Source organism: Plectropomus leopardus, chromosome 11 (genome assembly GCF_026936395.1).
Source record: "Plectropomus leopardus strain MGB_pleo_1.0 chromosome 11, ASM2693639v1, whole genome shotgun sequence".
Taxonomy (NCBI): domain Eukaryota; kingdom Metazoa; phylum Chordata; class Actinopteri; order Perciformes; family Serranidae; genus Plectropomus; species Plectropomus leopardus.
The window spans coordinates 24,155,479-24,177,788 of NC_142186.1; the positions used below are offsets into that span (position 1 = coordinate 24,155,479).

The 22,310-nt window shown below is 41.9% G+C and overlaps 1 protein-coding gene across 3 annotated transcripts in view; it reads right to left on the minus strand.

Moving 5' to 3' along the window:
- Nucleotides 1–17: 17 nt before the first annotated feature.
- pou2f2b (POU class 2 homeobox 2b) overlaps nt 18–22,310 on the minus strand; it is a 51,213-nt gene continuing 28,920 nt past the window's right edge. For 2 of the 3 annotated variants that reach the window (XM_088084351.1, XM_088084352.1), the window contains exons 2-15: nt 19,430–19,495; nt 19,302–19,336; nt 17,797–17,853; nt 16,862–16,981; nt 16,292–16,642; nt 15,851–15,956; nt 15,656–15,747; nt 15,385–15,525; nt 15,158–15,299; nt 14,912–15,060; nt 13,694–13,891; nt 13,405–13,607; nt 12,204–12,272; nt 8,540–8,717 (exon numbers count right to left, since the gene is read on the minus strand). In XM_088084351.1, the coding sequence (XP_087940477.1) occupies nt 8,675–8,717; nt 12,204–12,272; nt 13,405–13,607; nt 13,694–13,891; nt 14,912–15,060; nt 15,158–15,299; nt 15,385–15,525; nt 15,656–15,747; nt 15,851–15,956; nt 16,292–16,642; nt 16,862–16,981; nt 17,797–17,853; nt 19,302–19,336; nt 19,430–19,495 (1,772 nt within the window). In that variant the 3' untranslated portion in view covers nt 8,540–8,674. Of the gene's footprint in view, nt 8,718–11,757; nt 11,832–12,203; nt 12,273–13,404; nt 13,608–13,693; nt 13,892–14,911; nt 15,061–15,157; nt 15,300–15,384; nt 15,526–15,655; nt 15,748–15,850; nt 15,957–16,291; nt 16,643–16,861; nt 16,982–17,796; nt 17,854–19,301; nt 19,337–19,429; nt 19,496–22,310 lie in introns of all 3 variants that reach the window. The other variant, XM_088084353.1, reaches the window with a different exon arrangement.

Sequence of the window (22,310 nt, forward strand, 5' to 3'; positions counted from 1 at the left end):
GGAAGGAGGATCATCTGTACAGTTTTTGTCTCCTGTTTTATTTGGATGAATGAAACACTTTCAGTTACAAAAATGACTTAAAATGAACAACACTGTACAATGAACAAGTAGAGTTATTTTTCTTCTTTTTTTGGTTTTCAAGATAAATACACTAAAAGGCTAACCTGCTACCACAAGGGAGAAGAAGGGGGGAGACAGAGAGGGAGGTGGGGATTGAAAGGGAGGATGGGGGGGGGGCTGCTCACAGGATGGAGGACACAAAGGGAGGAGTGATGGTGATACAACCGTACCTGCACACACACACACACGCACGCACACGCACACGCACGCACACACACACACACACACACACACACACACACACACACACACACACACACACACACACACACACAGACTGGTATGACAGGGAATTAAAGCTACTTGGAAGTTGGTAAACAGGACGTTACAGTTGACAGTCATGTTTGGGGACATTATTGGCGTCCAAAGAACAAGGAATCTTTTTGTCTTTTTTTGCAAAGTGCTGCAGCGAACCACACCCTTCACACACACACACACACACACACACACAAACAAACACACACACATGCTCGCTTGCTTGCAGTTGGAAATGTAATAGACTGAAGCCCTCCCCCTCTGCAACAGCTAACAACAAGAAACCACTTCCAGAGAAAAAAAAATCATAAACTTCCCCTTGTCAATGTTGACAGTTCACTCTTTCACACTCTCACACTCTCACACACACACACACACACACACACACACACACACACACACACACACACACACACAGACACAGACAAACATCCCGGGGTAAAGGTCAGACAGGTAGACATTAGGACCAAACATTGGGTTGAACCAAATGATAAAGGGCGGGAGGAGGAGGTGGGAGAGGGAAGGTGAGAGAGGGCTGATGGGAGTTAAGCAGTACTCTCCGGCAGCACGAGCAGAAGGGACGAGAACTTAAGAAGGATCAGAACAGCTACAAAGATACCAAGAGAAACTTCATTATCATCATCATCATCAGCATCATCATCATCACCATCATCGCCGTCATCATCATCATGATCATCATAATTATGAGAAGATTATTTTTCCAATGACAAATACTTAAAAATATACATTTCATCATCATCTTAATTATCATTATTATCATTATTATTATTCCCCTTTGGATAGCCGAGGTTAACGCTTCACAGACCGGCTCGCTAGGTGATGGAGGAGAGAGCAAACAGGAAAGGGATGATAGAGAGAGAGAGAAAGAGGTGAAAGATGCAGTGGAGGTTTTGTGTTGAAGAGAAGGTCAAGTTAGAGCTCTTTGGTTTTATTCTTTAACATCTGACTCGCTTTGCAGTGTTGCTGGAGAAACCTTTGGACTAAAGCTGTATTGTAGAAGAGAGAGAGAGGAAGAGGAAAAAGCGATGAAAGAGAGGAAGAGCGTGTGTAGTGTGGATGAGAGTGGGTGGAGGAAGAAGAAGCAGCTTGTTTATTGTTGTTTTCTTTGCTCCGCTCGCTGTCTCTCCTTCTCCGACAACGACTACATCTCTCACGCCTCCGTGTCCAGAGATATTCTCTTTCTAATGGAGTTTTACTGATTCTGAGAAGATGCCACTGTCATATCTGTGCAGTAAATATGAAACTATTGCCAGGGGATGGTTAACTTAGCTTAGCATAAAGACTGGAAACAAAGTGAAACAGCTAGCCTGTTATCATCCAAATGAGGTGGAAATTATGAATCACTTTAGTGATTCAAATAGTTTTGGTTAGTTCAGTTATGGTGCAGTTTGCTTTTGCCTTTTTTCTAAGAAAGGCGAAGTCATCAATGCATCACCATTCCTACCAGTTATTCTTCATTTCAGTGCTAAATTCACGCTGTTGCTGGTTAAAACTTGTCGCATTCAGTACAAAACTTTGCCTATAAAACCTCTGTTTTAAAAATTAAGAGATCAGCGGCATCTATGCCTGTTTTCAACAGCGTCGTCATAGCATATAAGCCTTTAAAGCAGGCAGGGATGTACTGTGATTGAAGGCTGAGCTGAAAACCATTTAGGGGAGCTCCACAGCCAAAAGCTCCTGATTCTCTGTAGTTTGAATATGGTGTTAAAGATTCATTTGGTGTACGGCGCACCACAGGTGACAAAATCTGTCTGCCAGCAGCTCTGACGCTCAGTAATTTAAGGTGAGACACCCCAAGTGAAAGCACAGTTTTTCCTTACGTGGGTCAAATTAGAGATTTTGTCTTCTTTCAGACTTGTGGAAAGAAAACACCCACAATAGGCCTATGCATTTAGGTAGTTATTTTAGTTCACATTTATGTTTTGTTTTTTTATGCAAAAAAGTGCATATTTAATTAGATAATATGTCATTTGCATTTTTAACATAACATTTCAGAAAACTTGTAATATAAAAAAAATGTCTATGGTGACATATTTTATTTAAATTTCTTTCTTTCTTTTTTATCCCATTCACTTGCAGTAGTAAGTTTAAGGCAATTTCCTCAAAATGAGCTTTTTTTTCATGAAAATTATCCCCACTTAACTTTCCAGTTTTGTTTATACACACATTCTGAAGGTTTTTACAGAGGGGTTTGATCATATCATTCATTGGCTAATTTTTGGAAGCTTTTATTCCTAAAAAAAAAAAAAAAAAAAGCAAAAAATGTATTTTTAATGGATTTTTTGAACTGGAAATGTATGCAAATCAGCAAGTATTTAGTTAGTTAATACATAATTTGCATATTTAAACATAAAGTTTCAGTAAATTGTAATATAAGAAAGAACTGTCTTAAAGTAAGTGATCATCTGGGGAACTCTCATGGTGACATCTGTTAAAATTTTTACCCATTTTTTTTTTTTGTCTAAAAATGTGTGGAATTTTACAATTTATATCTTTAAAGGCCAGAAATCTCCTCTTAGTAGCATATTTTCCAGGTTTATTCCTATCGATGTTCTCGAGGTTTTCGCAGAGGGGTTTGTTGATATATCTTTCATACCCTGATTCATAAAGTTTATTCCTAAAAACTGGGCAAAAATTGATTTTATTTAAAATGGCTTTGTTTTGGGAATGCATTTCAGCACATAAAATAATGCCTTATCAATGGAAGAACTTTGACAGTGATAACAATGTTGAAAATTTTACCCTTCACACCTGGGGCACCTCGTGACATAGTTTATTTACACTGTACAAAAAGTGTAAAATTTGTGGTCGTATCATCGTATCAGATACTATTGTAAAGATTCATCTCTGAACGCTTAGAGACAACGCGTTGTGCGGAGAAAGGAAAGAATCTGCTGCCAAATGGAGGAAAGTGGAGTTTCTGAACACTCGGGTGGACATCATGATTTTGGGGAGTGAGTGCATCATGCTGGATCCCATGGCGGGGCATTGACTTTGGTATCATTCACTAAGGGGGTATCCCCACCAGAGAGATCTACACTTCACACCCGCTCCCTCAAAACCCTGAGGTTCACAAAAAAAAGTGCCTCGTCAGAAACGCTCTGCTTCCATTCCCTCTGAACGCACAGAAAACAACAAACTGGACTCTTGGGAGTTTTTGATCACTTGCAAACCTCTCCTTCCACCTTCCGACGTCTCAACGCACACTGAGTCGTGAGAGGTGTCTGGATGCGTCACCTAGCAACCCCGGTCTCAGCCATTCCCCAGTTACCTGCCCTACGGCGCTCCCTGCTACACGTGGACATCAACTGGTCAATATGGCCCCTCATCAGGCAATGAAGACCAAAAGGCGAGAGAGGGCTCGGCGACCGTGGTGATAAAGTTGCTCTGAGGCGCGAATCTTAAAGCTTTTTTAAGCCCAAAAATGGATCCAGATTTGATCCCAGATCTGCGCCAAAGAGCAGCTTTAAGTCCGTGTTTGACAGGGAGGGAGCGGTGAGGGACAGATACGGAAAGAAGGCTGTGTTCAAAGCTCAACACAGACAGCGGGGGGTGTTTTCCAGGGGGACGGGGTGTGTTTGTGTGTGTGTGTGGACCGGAGCATGAACCAGTGTGGCCTTTTGACCTTAAATGGCACCTTCTGAATCCTATGGAGAAAAAACTGCAATCTAGTCGATGATCTGTTACTTCCCAGATCAATCCCAACCCTCTGTGTTAACCTCCATTAGGACGACGACCTTTGACCTTTACTGTGTCTGCTCCGGGCCACACGAGCACACCGTCCACACGAACACCGATCCCCACTTGAACCCCGCATTTTAAAGCATTCATCTATTTGGTTTATCATCAAAGAATATGAGGTATATGATGAACTATCTCTCTTTTACATCCTACAGTGGATGAATTAAAAAGTTTAAACCAACTCCTAGAAAAGTGGAAACAAAAAAGAGGCAAAAAAAATTCCCTGAAAGAGACAAAGTGAGAAGTTAGAGGGCAATTTACAGCTGGGAATCCAAAATCACCCTCCTCTCTCTTGTCTCCTTCTTTCCTCTCTATCATGTAAAAAACTTTAGCCTTTGCCCCAGTTGATCTTCTTCTTTTGTGTTTTTGGTTGTGTAGCTGTAAAGCTTTCATCGTGTTCTCCCTGTGGAGAAAATATCGAGAACAGAAGCAGCACCGCGTCTCAAAGAACACCTCATGCTGTAACTCAGGCACACATAAATCACATTTATACGTTCTCGGTCTAAACAGAATTTCAGCTTTGCTTTTCTTATCTTATTATCAAGAGAAACAAAGGCTTTTTGTCTACCAAATTCATTTTTCTCCATTGAGAAGTCCTGGAAATAATGAGGTGTTCATCCGCACAGTGCTGCCTCTCGCCATGTGAGCTTCCTCTCCCCTTTAAAAGGAGAGTCGTCTCAGATAGGAGAATATCGTGATTGCTGACCATCCAATCAGCCATATTCTCTTATAAAGTCCCGACAGGACCCGCGGTTGCATTTCTGGTATTATTTGGTTTGAAGAAGTAAGAAAGAACTTTAGCAGGGGGCAAAAAAACAACACAAATACATCCCAGAATATGAAAAAAGCACCTCTAGAAATAAATTAACAAATAAATAGCAAGGCAAAAAAAGGTAACAAGCAAATAAATCAACCCTAACCTGAATAAATAGTACAATCAAAAGTCTAAATCATCATTAATAAAGAGAAATAAAATAAAAATAAAAAGTCCAAAGAGAGATAGTTAAAATTTTTGGTCTAAAATCAAGTTATTATCATCAATGTTTTTTAGGATCTTTTTTTTTCTCAAAGTCTTTTTTGTAAGTTTTTTTTCTTTTTAATACATTAGCGATAAGTAAGCAGTAGAACATAGATCTTTTTTCTACAAAATCTATAGAAGCACTAACAGATACATTCCGTCTAAGAGTCAATGTGGAGAAAAGGTTTCACCTTTAAGGTGCAAACCCCACATCTAAAGTTTGGTTCATGAGACGATTCTCGCGTGTCGACTGTTTTTCTGGTGTGGATCAAACCAAATATTCTTTGGATACGTTTACGTCCAACTCTCAAACCGTCAACTTGCCTGAGGCCGCTGCTGTGTGTGTTATTCTGCGTTTGAAGTGCGCGTTAAGCCTTCAACGGGGTCAAAATTATGACAAAACATCACTTAAGACCCTATTCAATTTTCTTTTTTTCTTTTTTTTACGATCTGGCGTCCTATTAACACTTTTACAGAAAAACTCAGCTTCAGCTCAGACAAACTGACCCATTTCTGTGCCCCCACGCAGAGAAGGCAGCTCCTGTTCCTCTCTACTGTGTTTGGTTTGGTTTTGTATTTGGTTTTTTTTAAGGTTTTGCTATTCTTTGTTTTTGGCTTTTTGTGTGTCTTTTTTTATCTGCCAAGACAGTCTGTTTCTTTATCTAATAAAAATCTGGAAGCTAAATTTTCACAGTATTTTTTCCAACCACCTGATAAAAATCTCTAGCACGACTACGAAAAAAATAAGGAGCTCTTGTAGTAAGTAAGCGAGTACGTTATTCCAAATGAGTAATAAGCACTAAAGTACAGTACATAAAACGGCATCAAGAGACACAGCAGAGATAAAACAATCGGAACCAACCAACAGAAAAATAAAAACAGATTTTTTTTTTCTTTAGAAGATTTCAGTTCAGTGAGGTCATTTGCGTTTAGCTCCATCCAGGACCAGAGAGCTGAGCCGGAGAGGCGGAGGAGGGGAGGAATTGTCTGTCCTTCTGTTTGTCCGCCTGTCTGTCCAACCCTCCATCCATGCTACACAGTTTCAGAGTGGGGCGAATGCTGCAGCCCTAAAGCTAACCGACAGACAGGCGGCTTCTCCTCTTTAAACTCCTGCACTTTGTCCTCCTCGCCTCCTCCCTCCAGCCACATTTGGTTAGGGTTCTTTTTGGTTTGCTTCTGTCGTTCCTTGGGTTTTTGGTTTGGGTTTATTTTTGGTATCCTCTTAGAAAAAAAAAAGTGTGACGCCTGCTCCCCTCACTACTCGCCCTGTCACCCTTCGTTCTGGGGGTTCGGAGTAAAGGATCAGTTCCCTAAATAAAGCTCCCCCCGTGGTTTTTTTGGGACAGGCCAGGTGGAGGGGATAACCAGCAGCGGGGCTCCTGTTCTCAGCCCCTCTGTGTCTTTATTGTGTTCACATGTCTTGGCCGAGGCTCTTTAAGAACAAGCCCAGCCTCGAGAACGCTTTGGTTTCCATTTGAGAATTAATGGCAGTCTGAGGTGGAAAATGACAGTGAAATGTGATCGATGGGAGTGATGATGGAAACAGACAAATACCAGTAAACATGTCTAGACAGACAGGTGTCGGGGGCGTCTATGCTGATTGACGAGGCAGGAATGAGAGGCGGCTGTGACTAAACTTGGCTTTATTGACTTATTTAGCCTTCAGTCTCAATGGTTATTACTCCAAATCTCCAATCACAGCCCTATTTCATACTTTCAAAAATGGTCGCCCACTCTTAACAAACGTCAATTTTTCAGCGTGTGAAGTTTTTCCAGGGCATGTTTCATTTAGCTACGGAGTCACCGATAATGGGTTATCTTTAAGAGTGAGGAAAGAGCGGTCTGATAAACAGCGCAAAAAAAAAAAAAGTGTTTAAGTCTTAATAAATTCATTCACACCTTGAAAATCATCTTGCGGCGTGCCAACTCTATTTTGGATCTGCGGCACTTGGTGAGCGTCTTTTTGCCCGCATCATCTCTGTTCCTGCAGACGTTAAAAACAAAAAAAGACAACACAGATGCATATGATGATGATGATGATGATGACGATGACACTGATGATGATTCATACCACAGAAGCTAGCAAAAAAAAAAAAAAAAGCTGCAACAATAAATAGGAACTGGATTGTAAAAATGGCACTAATAAATAATTCAACAAACAAATCCAAACTTCTTAAAGTGTAAAAAATAGATACTGAATAACAAGCCTCTGTCAAGGAAATGTGAAATAAAACGAGAAGTAAAGCTATTCTATGCTCTTCGAACCAGAGGTAGGTAAAGAGACTAACATGTGAAGATACAGCGGTAATCATTCGATCATGAGCTCTTGACTCATTCAGTAACAATCTTTTACAAAATTATTCAGTGTGAAAAACTAGAAGAGACACATGACAGAAAGGATGAGTCAATGGCAAGATGGATTGGCTCTGGATATGTGTGTGTGTGTGTGTGTGTGTGTGTGTGTGTGTGTGTGTGTGTGTGTGTGTATCAGTAGCAGTAGAATCCTGGTCCTGGATAGCTTCAGTATTTACACGTCCTTTGAATAAAGCTTTTCTCTCCGTATTTTTGGTTTTTGGTATTTGGGATTTTGGTATGGTTGTCGTTTTTTTTTTTTTTGTCATTGTGTATTCCTCCTCCGCTTCCTCCTCAGGTAAATTTTTGGTTTAAACTCTTCCTCCCTACTCCTCTTCTTTCAGACCCGCAGCTTTTTGAGAATAATTTTTTTAAAAAAAGGGAAAACGTAAGCACAGTCCTCCTCTTCAGTTTTTTGTCCTTGCCGCCATTCCTTTGTCACATAGTAAAGTTATCTTTTGTCATTTTTGGTTTATGCACTTCGACATGCTTCTCCGCCATCTCTTCCGTCTCTTCATTAAAGAGTCATTGGTTTGTTTTTCCTTCAGAGAGAAAGAGTGGAGAGGCGCCATGTCGATATCGCGTGTTATTGACAAAAAGGTCCCACGTTGCCTCCTCTCCATCTGTTTGGATAGATAAAGATTTTTGGTTTAAATCTTCCCCTCCCCCCCTTCTCCCCTCTTTCACCTCTCTCCCTCCCTCTCTCCTCTTTCATTCTGTGTATTTTTGGCATCGAAAGACTGGGAGAGAAAGAGAGAGAAAGCCATTGCGAGAAAAATAACGGAAGAAGAGCGCAAGAGAGAGAAAGAGATAGCTTTGGTGTGAAAGGCGAGGTTGTCGTGTCCTCCTTCCTCCTCCTCTCTGATTGGCCCTTGGTGCGGTCACTCAATCTTGGCCCCGCCCAGAGAGGGCGGGCTGTGTGCCATTTCGCTGGAGGAGCAGGAAGAGGCGGGGCTGGAGCAGGGAGAGGGGGAGCACGGGGTGGGGCTGATGCTGCTGGCCGAGGGGAAGGGGGAGGCCTGGGAGGCTTTGGCTACAGCGGCGCTGACCATTCCAGCGCTGGGGTTCTGGCCCATGTGGAGGAGAGCGGGGTGGTTGAGGAAGAGGGAGGAGGGGAGGCCCCCGGCCTGGCCCCCGGAGGCCCCCAGCATCACCTTGCTAGCCCCCTCAAGACTGGAAAGAGGCAGCTGGCCACCACTGGCTGCTAGGGCTATGGGAGGGAGAGAGAGAAGAAAAGGTTGACTGAATATTCCACTTTTACAGTCGTTCAGGATCAATTTTAGTTTAATTTTTAGGTTTTCGGTTCTATTTTCGGCTCAGTGTTTTTTGTTATTGTGTATTCCTCCTCATCTCCTACTCAGATTAATTTTACATTTAAACTTCTCTCCCCTTCCTTTAATCGATGGACATGACAATACAGAATGGAAACGCAGTCATCTTGCAATTATGTTTTATCGACATTTCGAAAATATCGCCTAAGTTTTGCACAAATCTGGAAACCAGCCTTCATGTGCTACTACGTGGATATAGTGACAGTTTCAGAAAATATGACAAGAAGTTATTTTCATAAAAGTCACTAACTGTAGCTTAAAAAGGAAATATTCTGCAACTTTGAGTAGTTGGTCTTTGATACAAAGTGTTTTAATTTTGGTCTTCTTTGGTCTCTCTGTCAGTCACCCTCATCTACCACTACTCAAGTTAATTATTTCTGACAGTACCCTGCCAAACCGGAGAAAGTGCCTGAACGTGTTGCACTCAGCAGAAGGAGGTGGAGATAACCGTCACTGCCACTTTAAAATGAAAAGCTCAGGAGTGCGGCTTCTCTTAAAAAAAAGTGCCCTTGCCTGTTTTTATGTTGAATCAATTGAGTGGGAGTTGAGAAACTTTTAAATCCCCCCACCCAACAAAAAAACCCCACAATTTCAACACTGTGCCACTAGAAAATAACTGAATATTATCTAAGATACTCTTTCGGGATCAGATACAGCACAGCAACAGGTAAGCTGACATGAGTGGTCTGTTGTTATGGAAACAAGGTCGACGATTGGCTGCGAACATCGCTTCATGCAGCGCCTCTTTCATACACAAAATGTTACATGTGAACTCAGCCTAATAATGTTTGTGATTGCATAGCAACAGCAAAAGAGAGAGATTTTTTCCAGTGTAGAGAAAGCATGAAGCAGTCATCCAGTTCTCCAAAAGTCTTGTGGGTGCGCTGCAATATCGTCTGTCGAGGCTACTTTTGGTGAAGAAACTGTTATTTCTGCCTCCTCAGTGATCGATCTCTTGGTGTGTGAGTGTTGAGCATCAAAGTGGTGTGAGTCCAAAATGCAGCTCTTGTTCTGCGAAGGTCTGATATTTAAAGTTGATGGTTTAAAGGAACAGTGTAGGATTTGGGGGATGTATTGGCAGAAATGAAATATAGTAAGTGTGTTTCCTTTAGTCTATAATCACCTGAAAATAAGAATTGTTGTGTTTTCATTACCTTAGAATGAACCGCTTATACCCACATAGAAATCAGGTCCTCGTCCACAGAGATCGAGATGTTGCAGGGACAAACTAAACACTGGCGGTAGAAAGGGCCAGTCGTGTTTCGTATTAGCCAGTGTAGCTAGTAGCCCCTCTGTTACAACATTGTCCAAAAAACACTGAATTTTATTTAGATTTATTTTGTGTTTTTATCTGTTCAAATCAGTAAGATACTGAGAATAAGAGCACCTAAATTAGCCCAAAGATTTCTAGCAAGGAGTCCTCACTTTGCTGTGATTTAGGCAAAATCTCAGGGTAACTCAGAGCTAAGAAGGGACAGAAAATTTATCTTAATGAGGAGGGGTGGTTGACCTCATAGCTAGATTGATGCATTATTTTAACAGATGTGATTGGTTGTCATTGACGCCCTTTTGTGACTCTGCAAGGTGTGCACACTGGTTGGAAATGAAATAGACTGCCGCACAATTTAAGTCTTCTAAAACTGTTGCACTGTTGCATTTTTCCAGTTGTCAGATACCTAGGTGTTGTGATCATTGGTGTTATACAGTTATTGCTTTGGGTAGCAGATGTGAGTGCATCTCTAATGATTTTCAACTATCTAATCTGTAGCATTTAATTAACTCGCTGTCACCCAGCATTTGGAGAATATTTGTCTTAAAACTTTTTGTTTCAGCCATTTACTCCTCTGCTCAGGAAACTTGTAAATATCTCAAGAGTCCTACTCCCAACCTCTAACAGTTTTTCACCTTGGGAGCTCTCTTTAGGACTAAGATACTTTATGATTTTTTTTTTTTAATCTTTAGCAGCACCTAGTCTTAACTTTGAGGGGGAATTCTAAGAAAACATAATTTTTCTAAGAATTTTCTAAGCACTTTGTCACTAGAGGCAACTCTTTGTAAAACAGTAAAATTCCCCGAAAGCTTACACACCGTTCCTTTAAATGTTTATCATGACCATTACTGGTGCATATATTAAATGAAGTGCATGAAACCACCCTAATAAAAAACGTTTCCATCAAATGTTTTTAGGCATTTCTCCCCTTAATCATCGACACATTTGATGAGATGAAGAGATGAAAGGCTGAGGATGAGTGAGACACAGACAGACGCACACACAAAAACGTAGCCCACACATTAATGTAGCGATCGTCACTCACACACAGACACGTGATGGGATGGAGTCATGGATGTCGATAGCAACATATGAGAAATTCTTCCTCTCTGTGTCTCTCTGCCTCAACAAACACCCTCTGCTGCCTGTTCATCCGCGTCTCCAGTCTGCAGTCTACCAGCGCGATTTGTTTCACCCACCATGCATAACTGTATTACTCATCATCACACTTCTGTTTTTAATACGTCTCTCCCCCCTTTCTCATCCTCACACCACAAAGTATGATTAAAAATTAGCTCTGCTGACGGTGGTCGGGACTGTTTGGTGGTCAGTTCTGCGGGGCTGTGCACTTTTTTTTCTTGTGCTATTCTTGTGTTGTTCTCAAGTGTAGGAAGGTGTGTGAGAGGGGATGCGTCGTGTCTGAGTTTTATATGTGTGTAGGAGGAAAATGTATTGCCAGGACATAAAAAGTCTTCTATGTGTGTTTTTATGTATCTTGTGACCCTAAGATTTTCCAAGAAATTAAATAATAAAGTACACCACCTCAGCCGTAACCTCTAAACTATGTTCTGTTTATCAGTAAGCTTTCGTTTTTTTTTCTCACTTCCCTGAAATAAACTCATTTCAGCGTCTCTCATTCTCTCACACACCTTGGATAGTGGCCAGGGGATTGTTACCGAGGAGGGCTTGGTTCATCCCTGTGTTAACTCCCATCACAGTGTTCCTGTTGTGTCACACACACACACACACACACACACACACACACACACACAGCACCACACATTTGCAAGCATATGTACGAACACAGACAGGCAGAGGAGAAAAGGTGAGAAAAAAAAGCAGGTTTAGCAGCAAGGACAAGAGGAGGGCAAATTCAGCCCTGCACAAATAAAGAGCTGTAGTCTGCTGACAGTTGACTGTACAGATGTAACAAACAAGAGGTTAGAAATGCAGAAAGAAACAGAACATCTTGCAAAACTCTCATTAATTATGTATTTATGTCAGAAATGATTCAGTAAAAGAACATTCTGCACCAAACAAAGGTACTGTATCGTGTTTGCGTGTGTGTGTGTGTTTGTGTCTTGGTCGCATTCACCTCAAGTTTGCAGCAAAATCGGTGATGTAGTTAGACACGTCACCGTTCTTTTTACCCATACGCCATAAGCTGTGAACACAAGAACCACACACACAAACACACACAGGGTTAGAGTGCACTGCAGCACGGGGGAAGCAGTGGCGCCAAACGGCATGTTGGGATATCAGTGTGTGTATAAATACAAACAGTCTCTGTGTGGTGTGGCGTGTATGTGTGCATTATTAACAATTTAACTACAAACTGCAGGTGAAGCGAGCATGTTGCAGTGCAGTGCTCATGGCGTGCATGTTTAAGTAAGTAAGTAAGTAAGTGTGGTTGTACGTGGTGGCACTGTCAGATGTGTATGTTAAATTAAAGACTATATTTAGATGAATGATGTGTATCCGCTTCCTCCCGTTGTTCAAAATTTAGCACAATATCTCAAATACAGCCACTGCCATCTTGCGCTGGTAATGTCATTTGGGGCCAGAGTCCAAATAGTCCTTTTTGCATAGTGAAGTTCCTAACTGCATAAAAAAACCTGGAAATATCTAAGTGGCAGTCATTATAAAAGATGTTTCAATTATTTAGATGTTGTAAATGTATTTTCCTAAGTTCACATCTTTCATTGACTTCATGCTGTTTTCCATTAATGTCAAGAAAAATTGATTAGGATTAGGAGGGGATATTTTTTTTAAACAACTGAGTTCAGACAGAATCTGTGCCGTGGTTATTATGAATTGGAGCTGTAGTATTAAGTTTTTGCTCCCGTCAGACCCAATCAGGAACTGCGGGTTAAATGCGGGGATAATGGCACACGTTCTTAGACAGTCTCTCCTAGAAGGGATTTATATTGCTGCACTTGTTTGTACACATGAAAAGAGGCAGAAATAGTTATTTAAATAATGAATAAAGAGGACTTCAATCTTCCGAAAATGGCTTTCAAAAAGTTATAGATATTGTATAGCTCCCCAATCTAAACCGTAAAAGTTTTTGTATGTTGAAGTGCACTGTCAACATATAGAGACAAATATCTTAAAACTTGGCCAAATAAATAAAAAAAAACTATCTGGCTAGATGTCCTTAAAAGTAAGTAGAAAATGTGTGGTTTTTTTTTCTCATTTGGATGAACTGACTCTTCAAAGTCTCCAAATTTGCCCTGATCATAACTGCTGTGTAGTGACTAATGGGGGAATCCCTGGAGGTGTATTGTGACTCTTACCCTGTGTTAAGGTTGAGTGTGCTGTGGCTGGGAGTGGCCGGGCTGGCCGTGCTGCGGGGAGGAGGAGGAGGAGTCACCGGGGAGGGTGCGGAGCTGAGGGAGGGGTGGGTGGAGGTGAGGCTGGAAGTCAGGGGGCAGACGGGGGACATGGTGGTCACTGTTGTGCTGAGACTGGTCACGGCCTGCGACAGCTGGCTGGACATCTGGCAGAAATGAAGAAAGATAGATTCAAGTTTCTGAAACTACAGTTGAAAAATAGAAAAACACATTTATTACCAAAAGTATTTACCATGTGAGGGCTGTAGCAGGGCGGTTTGTGCGTTGGTGGGGCAGTAGGGGGCTGGCTGGGCAGGGGAGGGGTGGCACTGGAGGGATTGATGCGTTTCTCTTTCTGCCGGCGGTTGCAAAACCAGACCCGAATCACCTCCTTCTCCATGTTGAGCTGCTCTGCGATCAGCAAGATCTCTTCTGAGGTAGGCTTCTGGTTCTGCAGGAAGGGAGAGGAACGAGAATTCAGATTTCAGCTGTGCTATGTGTCAGCCAGAACATTAATAACGGCAAGCGAGGATATAGGTTATGTTTCATAATACTTCGTAGGTTTTCTGCATGAATTAATGTTGGAAGTTTCTTGAATTTCATAAAAATTAAAGTGTTTTGATACTCTTAAATTACATTAAAAATATTTAGAATACAAAAAATCCGATATAACTCATTTGTATTAACACAATCAGCAGAAACTGACATGAAAAAGCTCTGTGGAAAAATAAGGACTTATTTGTGAAGTCATTATTGTCTGTCTTCAGCCCTCACACACTGTCCAGCATTCACAACATGCTTTAAGATCTCGTCTTTTCTGTGACCCAATAAACTTAAATCAGTTTTAAAAATTTGTAATAGATAACAATTTCTTAATTTCTCACTTAAAGGTCGAGTGTGTAGGATTTAGTGGCACCCAGCTGTGAGGATGCAGATTGTGAACCACCTGAAACTTCTCTGGTGTGTCAAGCGTGTAGCAGAAATATGCTGGCTGACACGACAATGCAAAAATACAAAAATACAAAAATGCAAAAACTCTAATAGCCTTATCTAAAGCCAGTGTTAAGTTTGTCTGTTCTGGGTTACTGTATCTGAACTGTATCTGGAAAAGCACCCTCTCCATATGTCGTTATAAAAGGCTGAGTCAGAGATGACAAAAACACAACGTTCTCAGTTTCATATGATTATAAACTAATAGAAATTATGAATATATTTCATGGGCTTCCCAATAGCTCAGCTGGTAGAGCAGGTGCGCCATGTTCAAAGGCTGCAGCGACCGTGGGTTTGATTCCCTTTGCTGCATGTCATCCCCTCTCTCTCCTGCTTTTCACGCAAAAAAATTTGCCCTTTCAAATATATGTGAAAACACCAAAAAATAATCTTTAAAACATATATTATGATTTTATTTCTGCCAATGTATCCACCGAAATCATATACACTGTTCCTTTAATAATATGGTTAATTCTCTTACCGTCATGAATGCGCGTTCCAGGGCCACGCGTACATTCGTCTCAATGCTGGTTCTCTTCTTTCTGCGGCGACCAGGAACCCCATCGAAGCCCAGAGAGGGAGAGGACAGGGAGCTGGGGCTGGGCAGGGTACTGTCTATGGACATGGTCTCTGATGAAGGCGAGCAAACATAAAAAAAGACTGAGTTTCACACTGATTGTGACACCCTACGAGCATGAAAAGTACTGTTATTTTGTTGAGAGCTCACCTGCGTCATTGAGCCACTTCTCTAGCAGCGGCTTCAGCTTGCACATGTTCTTAAAGCTCAGGTTGAGGGCTTCAAAGCGGGAGATTGTGGTCTGACTGAAGTCGTTGCCATACAGCTTCCCCATGGCCAAACCAACATCTCCCTGGTTGAGGGATAAAAACAGTCAGTCAACAAACTGCTGACGGAAACTGCACATGCACACGTACACAGTAGGCGTCTCTACCCACCTGTGTGAAGCCCAGTTTGATGCGTCTCTGTTTGAAAGTGCGGGCGAACTGTTCCAGCTCCTCCAGGTCACTAGGCTCCTCGGGGTGAGAGGTCACTGAGGGCACCGTGGTCACACCGCTCACCTCCACACTCTTATCTCGCTGTGGCAGGTGCGACGTCAGAGGAATGAAAGTGAGAACGAGAGGGAGAGACAGATGTGTTTGTTTATCGCTGGTGCAGAGGCTGTGTTTTCCTTTTTCCACTGACTAAAGCTTGAAAGTTTCCTTGTACCTGTGCTTGGAGTCCCATTCTAGTCGGAGCAGACAGCAGGCTGCCTTGGTTTGGCTGAGGTAGCGAAATGAGATTTGGTGTTGATAGGAGTCCTGAGGAGGAAAAAAAAAAAGAAAATGATCGGCCATAATAACGACAAAAGTAATTATGTAAACAACTTATTTTTATCACTGTCCTTGCAAGAGGTCTACCCACCTTGCTGGCCCTGCTGTGCCGAAGGGAGGAGGAACTGGGCAGGAGATGGGATCGAGTGGCCGGGCACCAATACCAACTGCTGGAGCTGCAGCAACTGCTGGATGTCCTGTTCATCAGGAGAGAATGGAGATCAGAGAAAAAACAAGACTTTATGAAGCTTAAAGGACAGACGATGGGCTCAAACATACAAAATATGTTATTGTGTTATCTCTCTCCACTTGAGGAGAGGAGCAGATCTGGACATGCAGAAAACATCACAGTAAGAGGAAAAATGTTGATGTTGGAGGAGAAAAGAAATGGAAAATGTGTGCATTCGTGCAAGGTGGAAAGTGTGAATCATGAAAAATACGATAGACATGCAAGAAGAATTGTTCCATGGCTTGATACTGGTTCTTCAATCAAGCCGCTCACCAGGAAGTGGCTCTGATTGGCAGTCAGTACCTGGGCGGTAAGCTGGATTGGCTGGGAGAGGGTGAGCTGGGGTGGAGGAGGTGGGACGGGGACACTTTGGGCTGTGTTTTCCTGTGTGCTCTGTCCCTGTCCCTGGGACTGCGACTGGGCCTGCTGCCCTGTTTGTCCCGCCTGATGCTGCTGCTGCTGCTGTTGCTGCTGGGCTTGCTGATTGGCTGCTGCTGCGGCTGCGGCTGCCTGAGCTTGCTGATTGGCTTGGGCTGCTGCGTGGGCAGCGTGAGCGGCGTGGGCTGCACTGGACTGCTGCACAGCTGCAGCCAGGAGCTGCGCTTGAGCCTGCTGCAGCAACAGCTGCTGCTGCGCTGGCAACAGTGCTGTCAACTGGCGAGGAGAAAGATGGAGAGGAGAGCAGAGGAGAGGAAAGAAGAGGAGGGGAGAGGAGAAGAGAGGAAAGGAGAGAGAGGAGAGGAGGGGAGAAAATAGACAGAAGGAGACAAAGAAGGAAACAAAGTGTTCAAAAAGCAGCACCAGAGAAGCAAGCAGGGTAAAAGCAAAGCAAAGTGTGTGTGTGCCGGTGCAAATGTCAAAAGTCTCTCTCACCCCTGCTAGCTGGGAGCCGGTCAGCATGAGCTGTGTATGTTGCAGGGCCGTCTGTGAGGGGGTCGGTCCGTGAGAGAGAGGAAGGGCTGGAGACATCTCACCACACTCCTCCATCTTAGTCTGTGTGGAAGACGGAAAACCGAGTGGAAATGTAAAAGAGCATTCAAATATTTATACACTTGTATCCAAAACATAAATCCTAAAATGAGTTTTGTTCCTCCAGAACATTTCCATCCCACCGTTACTGAAAACTACACTTCTCCTTTCCAACATAAATGTTTGTGAGTAACTCTTTAAACACAATGCAGAACTGGTTAAAAAGACTACTTAGAAACATATTACCACACAAGCTTACCTGGCTACTCAAGATAATGAAAGGCAGTGTTGAATTTTTAAATTCTGTTTGTAATTTCAATTGAATGCTCATAATCAGTCACAAGTAAGCTAATGAGAACGGTGTCTCTAGTCTGTCTCAGGCACTAAGAGTCCACTCGTCTCTCTTTCTTGCACAAAGGGAGGATGTTTCCTCCCTGGATCAGGCATGTTTGTACTGGCAGGGGAAACTCTTCTAGCTTACTGATTTGCATATCTCCTGCGGTATGCAAATGAGGACCATTCCAGCTTTTGGCAAAAGTTGTAGCACTATAGATTTATTGCTATTCTCAATGCGCTTTGTGAAGGGAGAGTGCCATCATACTCTCTCGGCTGTGAGCGAATTTGTTTACATTCAGCCGACACATAATGAACCTCAACGTTGAACACGACAAAAGGACAATTGAATGTGCAGCGACCAATACAAAGCTGAGGCAGCTATACTGTCAATAAAGCTATTGTGGGACGTTAAAACACACAAAAGATGCACAAACAAAAGCCCAGACATATGCACAGACATGCACAGGCAGTTCAGTGACATGGACACACACATATACACTCACCTTGCTGCCGCTCAGAGTTGGTGAAAGGGGGAAGGGATTGACTTTCATTGACTGAGCCTAAACGAAATGAAATAGACCTTATATCAGAAATGACTGCCAAAAATGACTTTAAATGCATTGTATTGAAATAAATCTTTTTTTCTTTGCTCCTACAAATACCCGATTTATCAAAAGAAATTACATTCTATTATCAATTTTTGAAAAAATCTTTTTCAACAATTGTTTTAGTGATTAATTAAGCAAAAATGCTAAAAGCTCACTGCTTGAGGAGTAGCTGCTGTTCTCTGTTTGATTCATTTGTCAACTGTAAAGAGTTTAGGCAATATGGCTACAGTGGGGTCTGAGAGGTTGGGCTCTCATACAGAATACATACGAATCAATTTACCTCTTCGAAATACATTTGTGCCTAAAGAGAAACCCACAGATGATTTTGGTGCCATTTGCTATATACACTCACAAAAGGGCAAATCTATCTCTGTCATGGTTTCCATTCAGTTTTTTTTTTTTTAATGGTAAAATAGTCAGTAGATGACAAAAGTGTATGCTTAATATAGAAAAACTGTAAAAAAGTATTTCTTATATTGTGGAATTTTTTTGTCATATAAAGATATAAAGAACGGTGATCGCTGGGCAATTCATATGTTGATCTTTTCAAGTTTCTATTTCGTCATGTGGTCAGACAGTATTAAATGTAAGCTAGTGTAGGTAGTTTAGGTGCATAACTCGTAACTGCAACGGAGTCCAGTGTAACCATCTTATGCTGCTGTTGTCAGATGAATTTTTTTGTACTACAAGCAATTTAAGATCACAGCTTCCCTACTGAAAAACTCATAAATGTCATATCATTCCCTTTTCTGTTTAAACCACGTTGTACAATGTGCTTTGGCAATACTGTGATTCAATATGGTCATGCAAATAAACAGGGCTTTTCTTGCTTCTTTGCTTGCTTTAAAAAAATGCTTTCTGGCATCTTATTTAGCCTGAAAAACAGTTTTTAAACTTTCCAGATTAATCATAATGAGAAAATTGAGAAAAATATGAATAGTTGTTAGTAATTACTATTGAGTACAGAATACTTGACAAATGCTATAATTAAAAAATGATTAACTACAGATGGAAAATTATTCAAATGTAGACTATTTTTGTTAATAACGGTGGAATGTAACCAAGTATATAAATAAAATGGCTTTTTGTATTATTAGGCCTATACTTATTTTTGATAAATATATACAGCCTACATATTTAGATCCAGGGCTATTTTTAAGACGTTCAGGGCTGAAGCCTCTGACGCCCAGGACTAAAAACGCCACTGCCAATAAAGCCTCTATGAGTTAAACAGAATACGGAATGAAGGATTAAATTAAAATTATTCCACACATCAATCGATAACGGAAACAATAAGCAGTGCGGCTCTCTGAGTGGCACTGTAATCTGTTTTGGTGCATTAACTATGTAGGTGAAAGAGGTGGGAAACAGACCATAACAATCGGAGGAGTCAAACGTACCTGGTGATTTGATTCAGGTCCATTCCGCTCTGAATCTGAGTGGGAGTGGAAGGAAAAAGTGAGAAATTAATCACGTGTTGGAGCACAAATGCACGCACAGACAACTGTGATATCACGTATGTACTTACCTGTGCCCTCCAAGGGTGAGTCAGCCCCTACTTTCTCGACCTCTACTGGCTTTGACATCCTGATATCTGTAACAGGAAGACACACAAATAAATAAGTAAACACGGGTGATTTTTAAATCCGTGTAAGATAAAAATAAACTGCAGACACAAGCATTTACAAAGCAGGTCATCAGAATCTCAATGACGAGAGGGGAAAGTAGATGGCCAGGGAGTTGATTATACATAGGTTATGGTGTTTTCAGGTCACAGAACAGGCCTACACACACTGTACAACAAACAATGTGGCTGAATCATTTACAAGCTGAACGTAGCCCACATTCATTCATACTTTCCAATTAGTGGTTTAACAAAGGAGTAGGCTGACCCAGGGTGTTTGCTTGTTCTAAATTTAACTTGAGGTGTCTCTACGTGGGAGAAAGTCAGCGCTAAAAAATGTTTTATGTTGTGTGTCATTCATTACATGACCACATTACTTCCTGGTTGATACTGTATTGGGACAGTCCCATGGCAACAGCAGTGAAGATAGGGAGGGAAGAAATTAAAGACTTTAAATCTATCAGAAGAGGAGTGGAGCATTTTGGCAGCAGAGCATTGGAAAGATGGGAATGAGGATGATTTGAAGAGTTTTAAGAGAATACATATGTGTGTGTGTGTGTGTGTGTGTGTGTGTGTGTGTGTGTGCAGCAGTTTTGTTTTATTAATCTCCCAATTGTATCATCTCACTGCAAAACTTTTTATTTGTTGGAAACCACAAACTGAAAGACAACTTTTTGTTGTGTCCAGCTGAAACCTTTCTTCCTCTCTCTCTCGTTCTCTCTCTTTTTGACAACACACACACACACACACACACACACACACACACAGAGCTACTTCCCTTTTGTGAAAACATGCAAATCCGCCCAACGACCAACTAATTATATCTGCCACCTGCATAATAAACTCTCAGTCTCCCTCCTTTTTCTCTCTCTCTCCCCCTTTCACCCTTTCCTCTCCTCTTTATCGCTCCTCATCTTGTTGCTTCTCATGTTGCAGATGAGAGCACGTCAACATTGTGGCACTTTTTAATTTCTCCATCCGCTTATTGCTGAGCTCTAATCAATAAGGCACACTATAAACACAGAAAAACTCTTGTCTGACTCCCGCAATGCCAACAAAGCAAGTGGTCAAGCATGGTTTTAACCATTGGGGGGCAGCAGTGACACATGGAGAAGATGACCGCTCTGCTGACCTGATGCCACTTTTAAAAAACCAAATCATCCGTCTAATGCAATCACCACAAAGACAGGCCAGATCCAAAGAGTCACTCACATTGAGCAGCACATGCATGTGTGTGTCAGTGAAACAGATGTGAGAACAGTGGACTTTTGAAGTGTCTTTAGGGGAAGTGGCAATGAGCTAGAAAAGCTCCAATCTGCTGCCACACTGGTTATAACCCGGGGTCAGGAAACGCACATAAACTGACCGCAGGGTTTCCCTCAAATAAATGGACTTCTGCAAAAAGGCTAATTTTGACACCAGCCATGCGGATGCAAACATCTGGTCGATCTATTATTAGGTTTGATTTGTGGTTATTCCAATATTACACACATCCTGCTCCTGTTGTGGCATTATAAGGCATTTTGGCTATTAGTGAAACTGAAAAACTGTCCAAAGTTGCTCAATTTGTGGTAGAAATGTAATGTCTCCCTCTCAAGATGCACACATTAAAAAATAAAAAATTAAAAAACAAATTAAAAACGTGTCACCTGTATTACATTGGATTGTCTTGTGCTCCAATCATCAATATGTGCGGGCTGTACGGTAAAGCCAAATATAAAATGACTGCCCAGCTCATAAAACAGCCATAATGTGAAGTTCCCAAAGTGCTGCCTCTTGTGCTGTGCTGCCCGCTCGCAGGACACCCGGTGGAACGTGTGTATTGATTCATGGTTCAAAATGGCCTACAGACAGTCGCATGGTGGATAATGTGGTCAGTAATACAGTGGTGGGACAGTATATCAAGATGCTGTGTCTTTTTCTCACTTCCCCTCCCGACTTCCCCTTGTACAGGGTTGAACGCAGAGTGCTAAACCCAACACTTACTGTCAGCGAGGCTATTAATATTAGCCTGCTCTCTCCCTCTCTTTCACTCTATCTTTTAAAAACCTCCTCTTCTCTTTTACATCACATTGCTGCACACACACACAGTTAATTTTACTTGACGCAGAGCAGAGTTACACATTATGAACACTTTTACAATTTTACTGATTTTGTTTAAATAAAAGCATGAGGCAGCATCTCATACCCGTGTCTCATTGGTTTTTTTTTTTTTGGTAACAAGTTAATTTACACAAGAATCTCTCAAACTGCTTTGTTAAATTACTGTGTCTATTTCTGTCCTCATTAAGCTGTTATGTTAATCTTACAGCAAAGCTCAGGGTTTAACTTTGTCACAGTGAGGCCAGAGAGCTGCATCGTACTTCGCCGTCTCTTAAACAGAGCAAATTTAATGCTGCATAATCCTGTGTCATGAATAAATGATGCAAGAGAAAAGGAACAAGGAACAACAGTGTCTGTGCTCAGTCTGGACTGTTTCTGGTACTCTCCTCTGGGTATTTTAGCTGAGATGAAACTCTGCTGCAACTAGACCCCGAATCTTTTTCCCCAGAATCTCTTTCCCCCCAACTCCCTCCACCCCACCCAACAATCCTCACCCCCCACTTCCTGATTCAGGACACAACCCCGGCGCCAAGGGGGGTGTCTGGGAACTGGAGTCATCGCACCTACTAACTACGGATTTGAAAAACCAAGGGGCGCCCGTTTTGATTGCAAAGAAACGTTTTTCGTTTAAAACTGAGCGCCAAAGTGAGGACAAGCTTTAGAGCGTCTGGATGGGGATGAA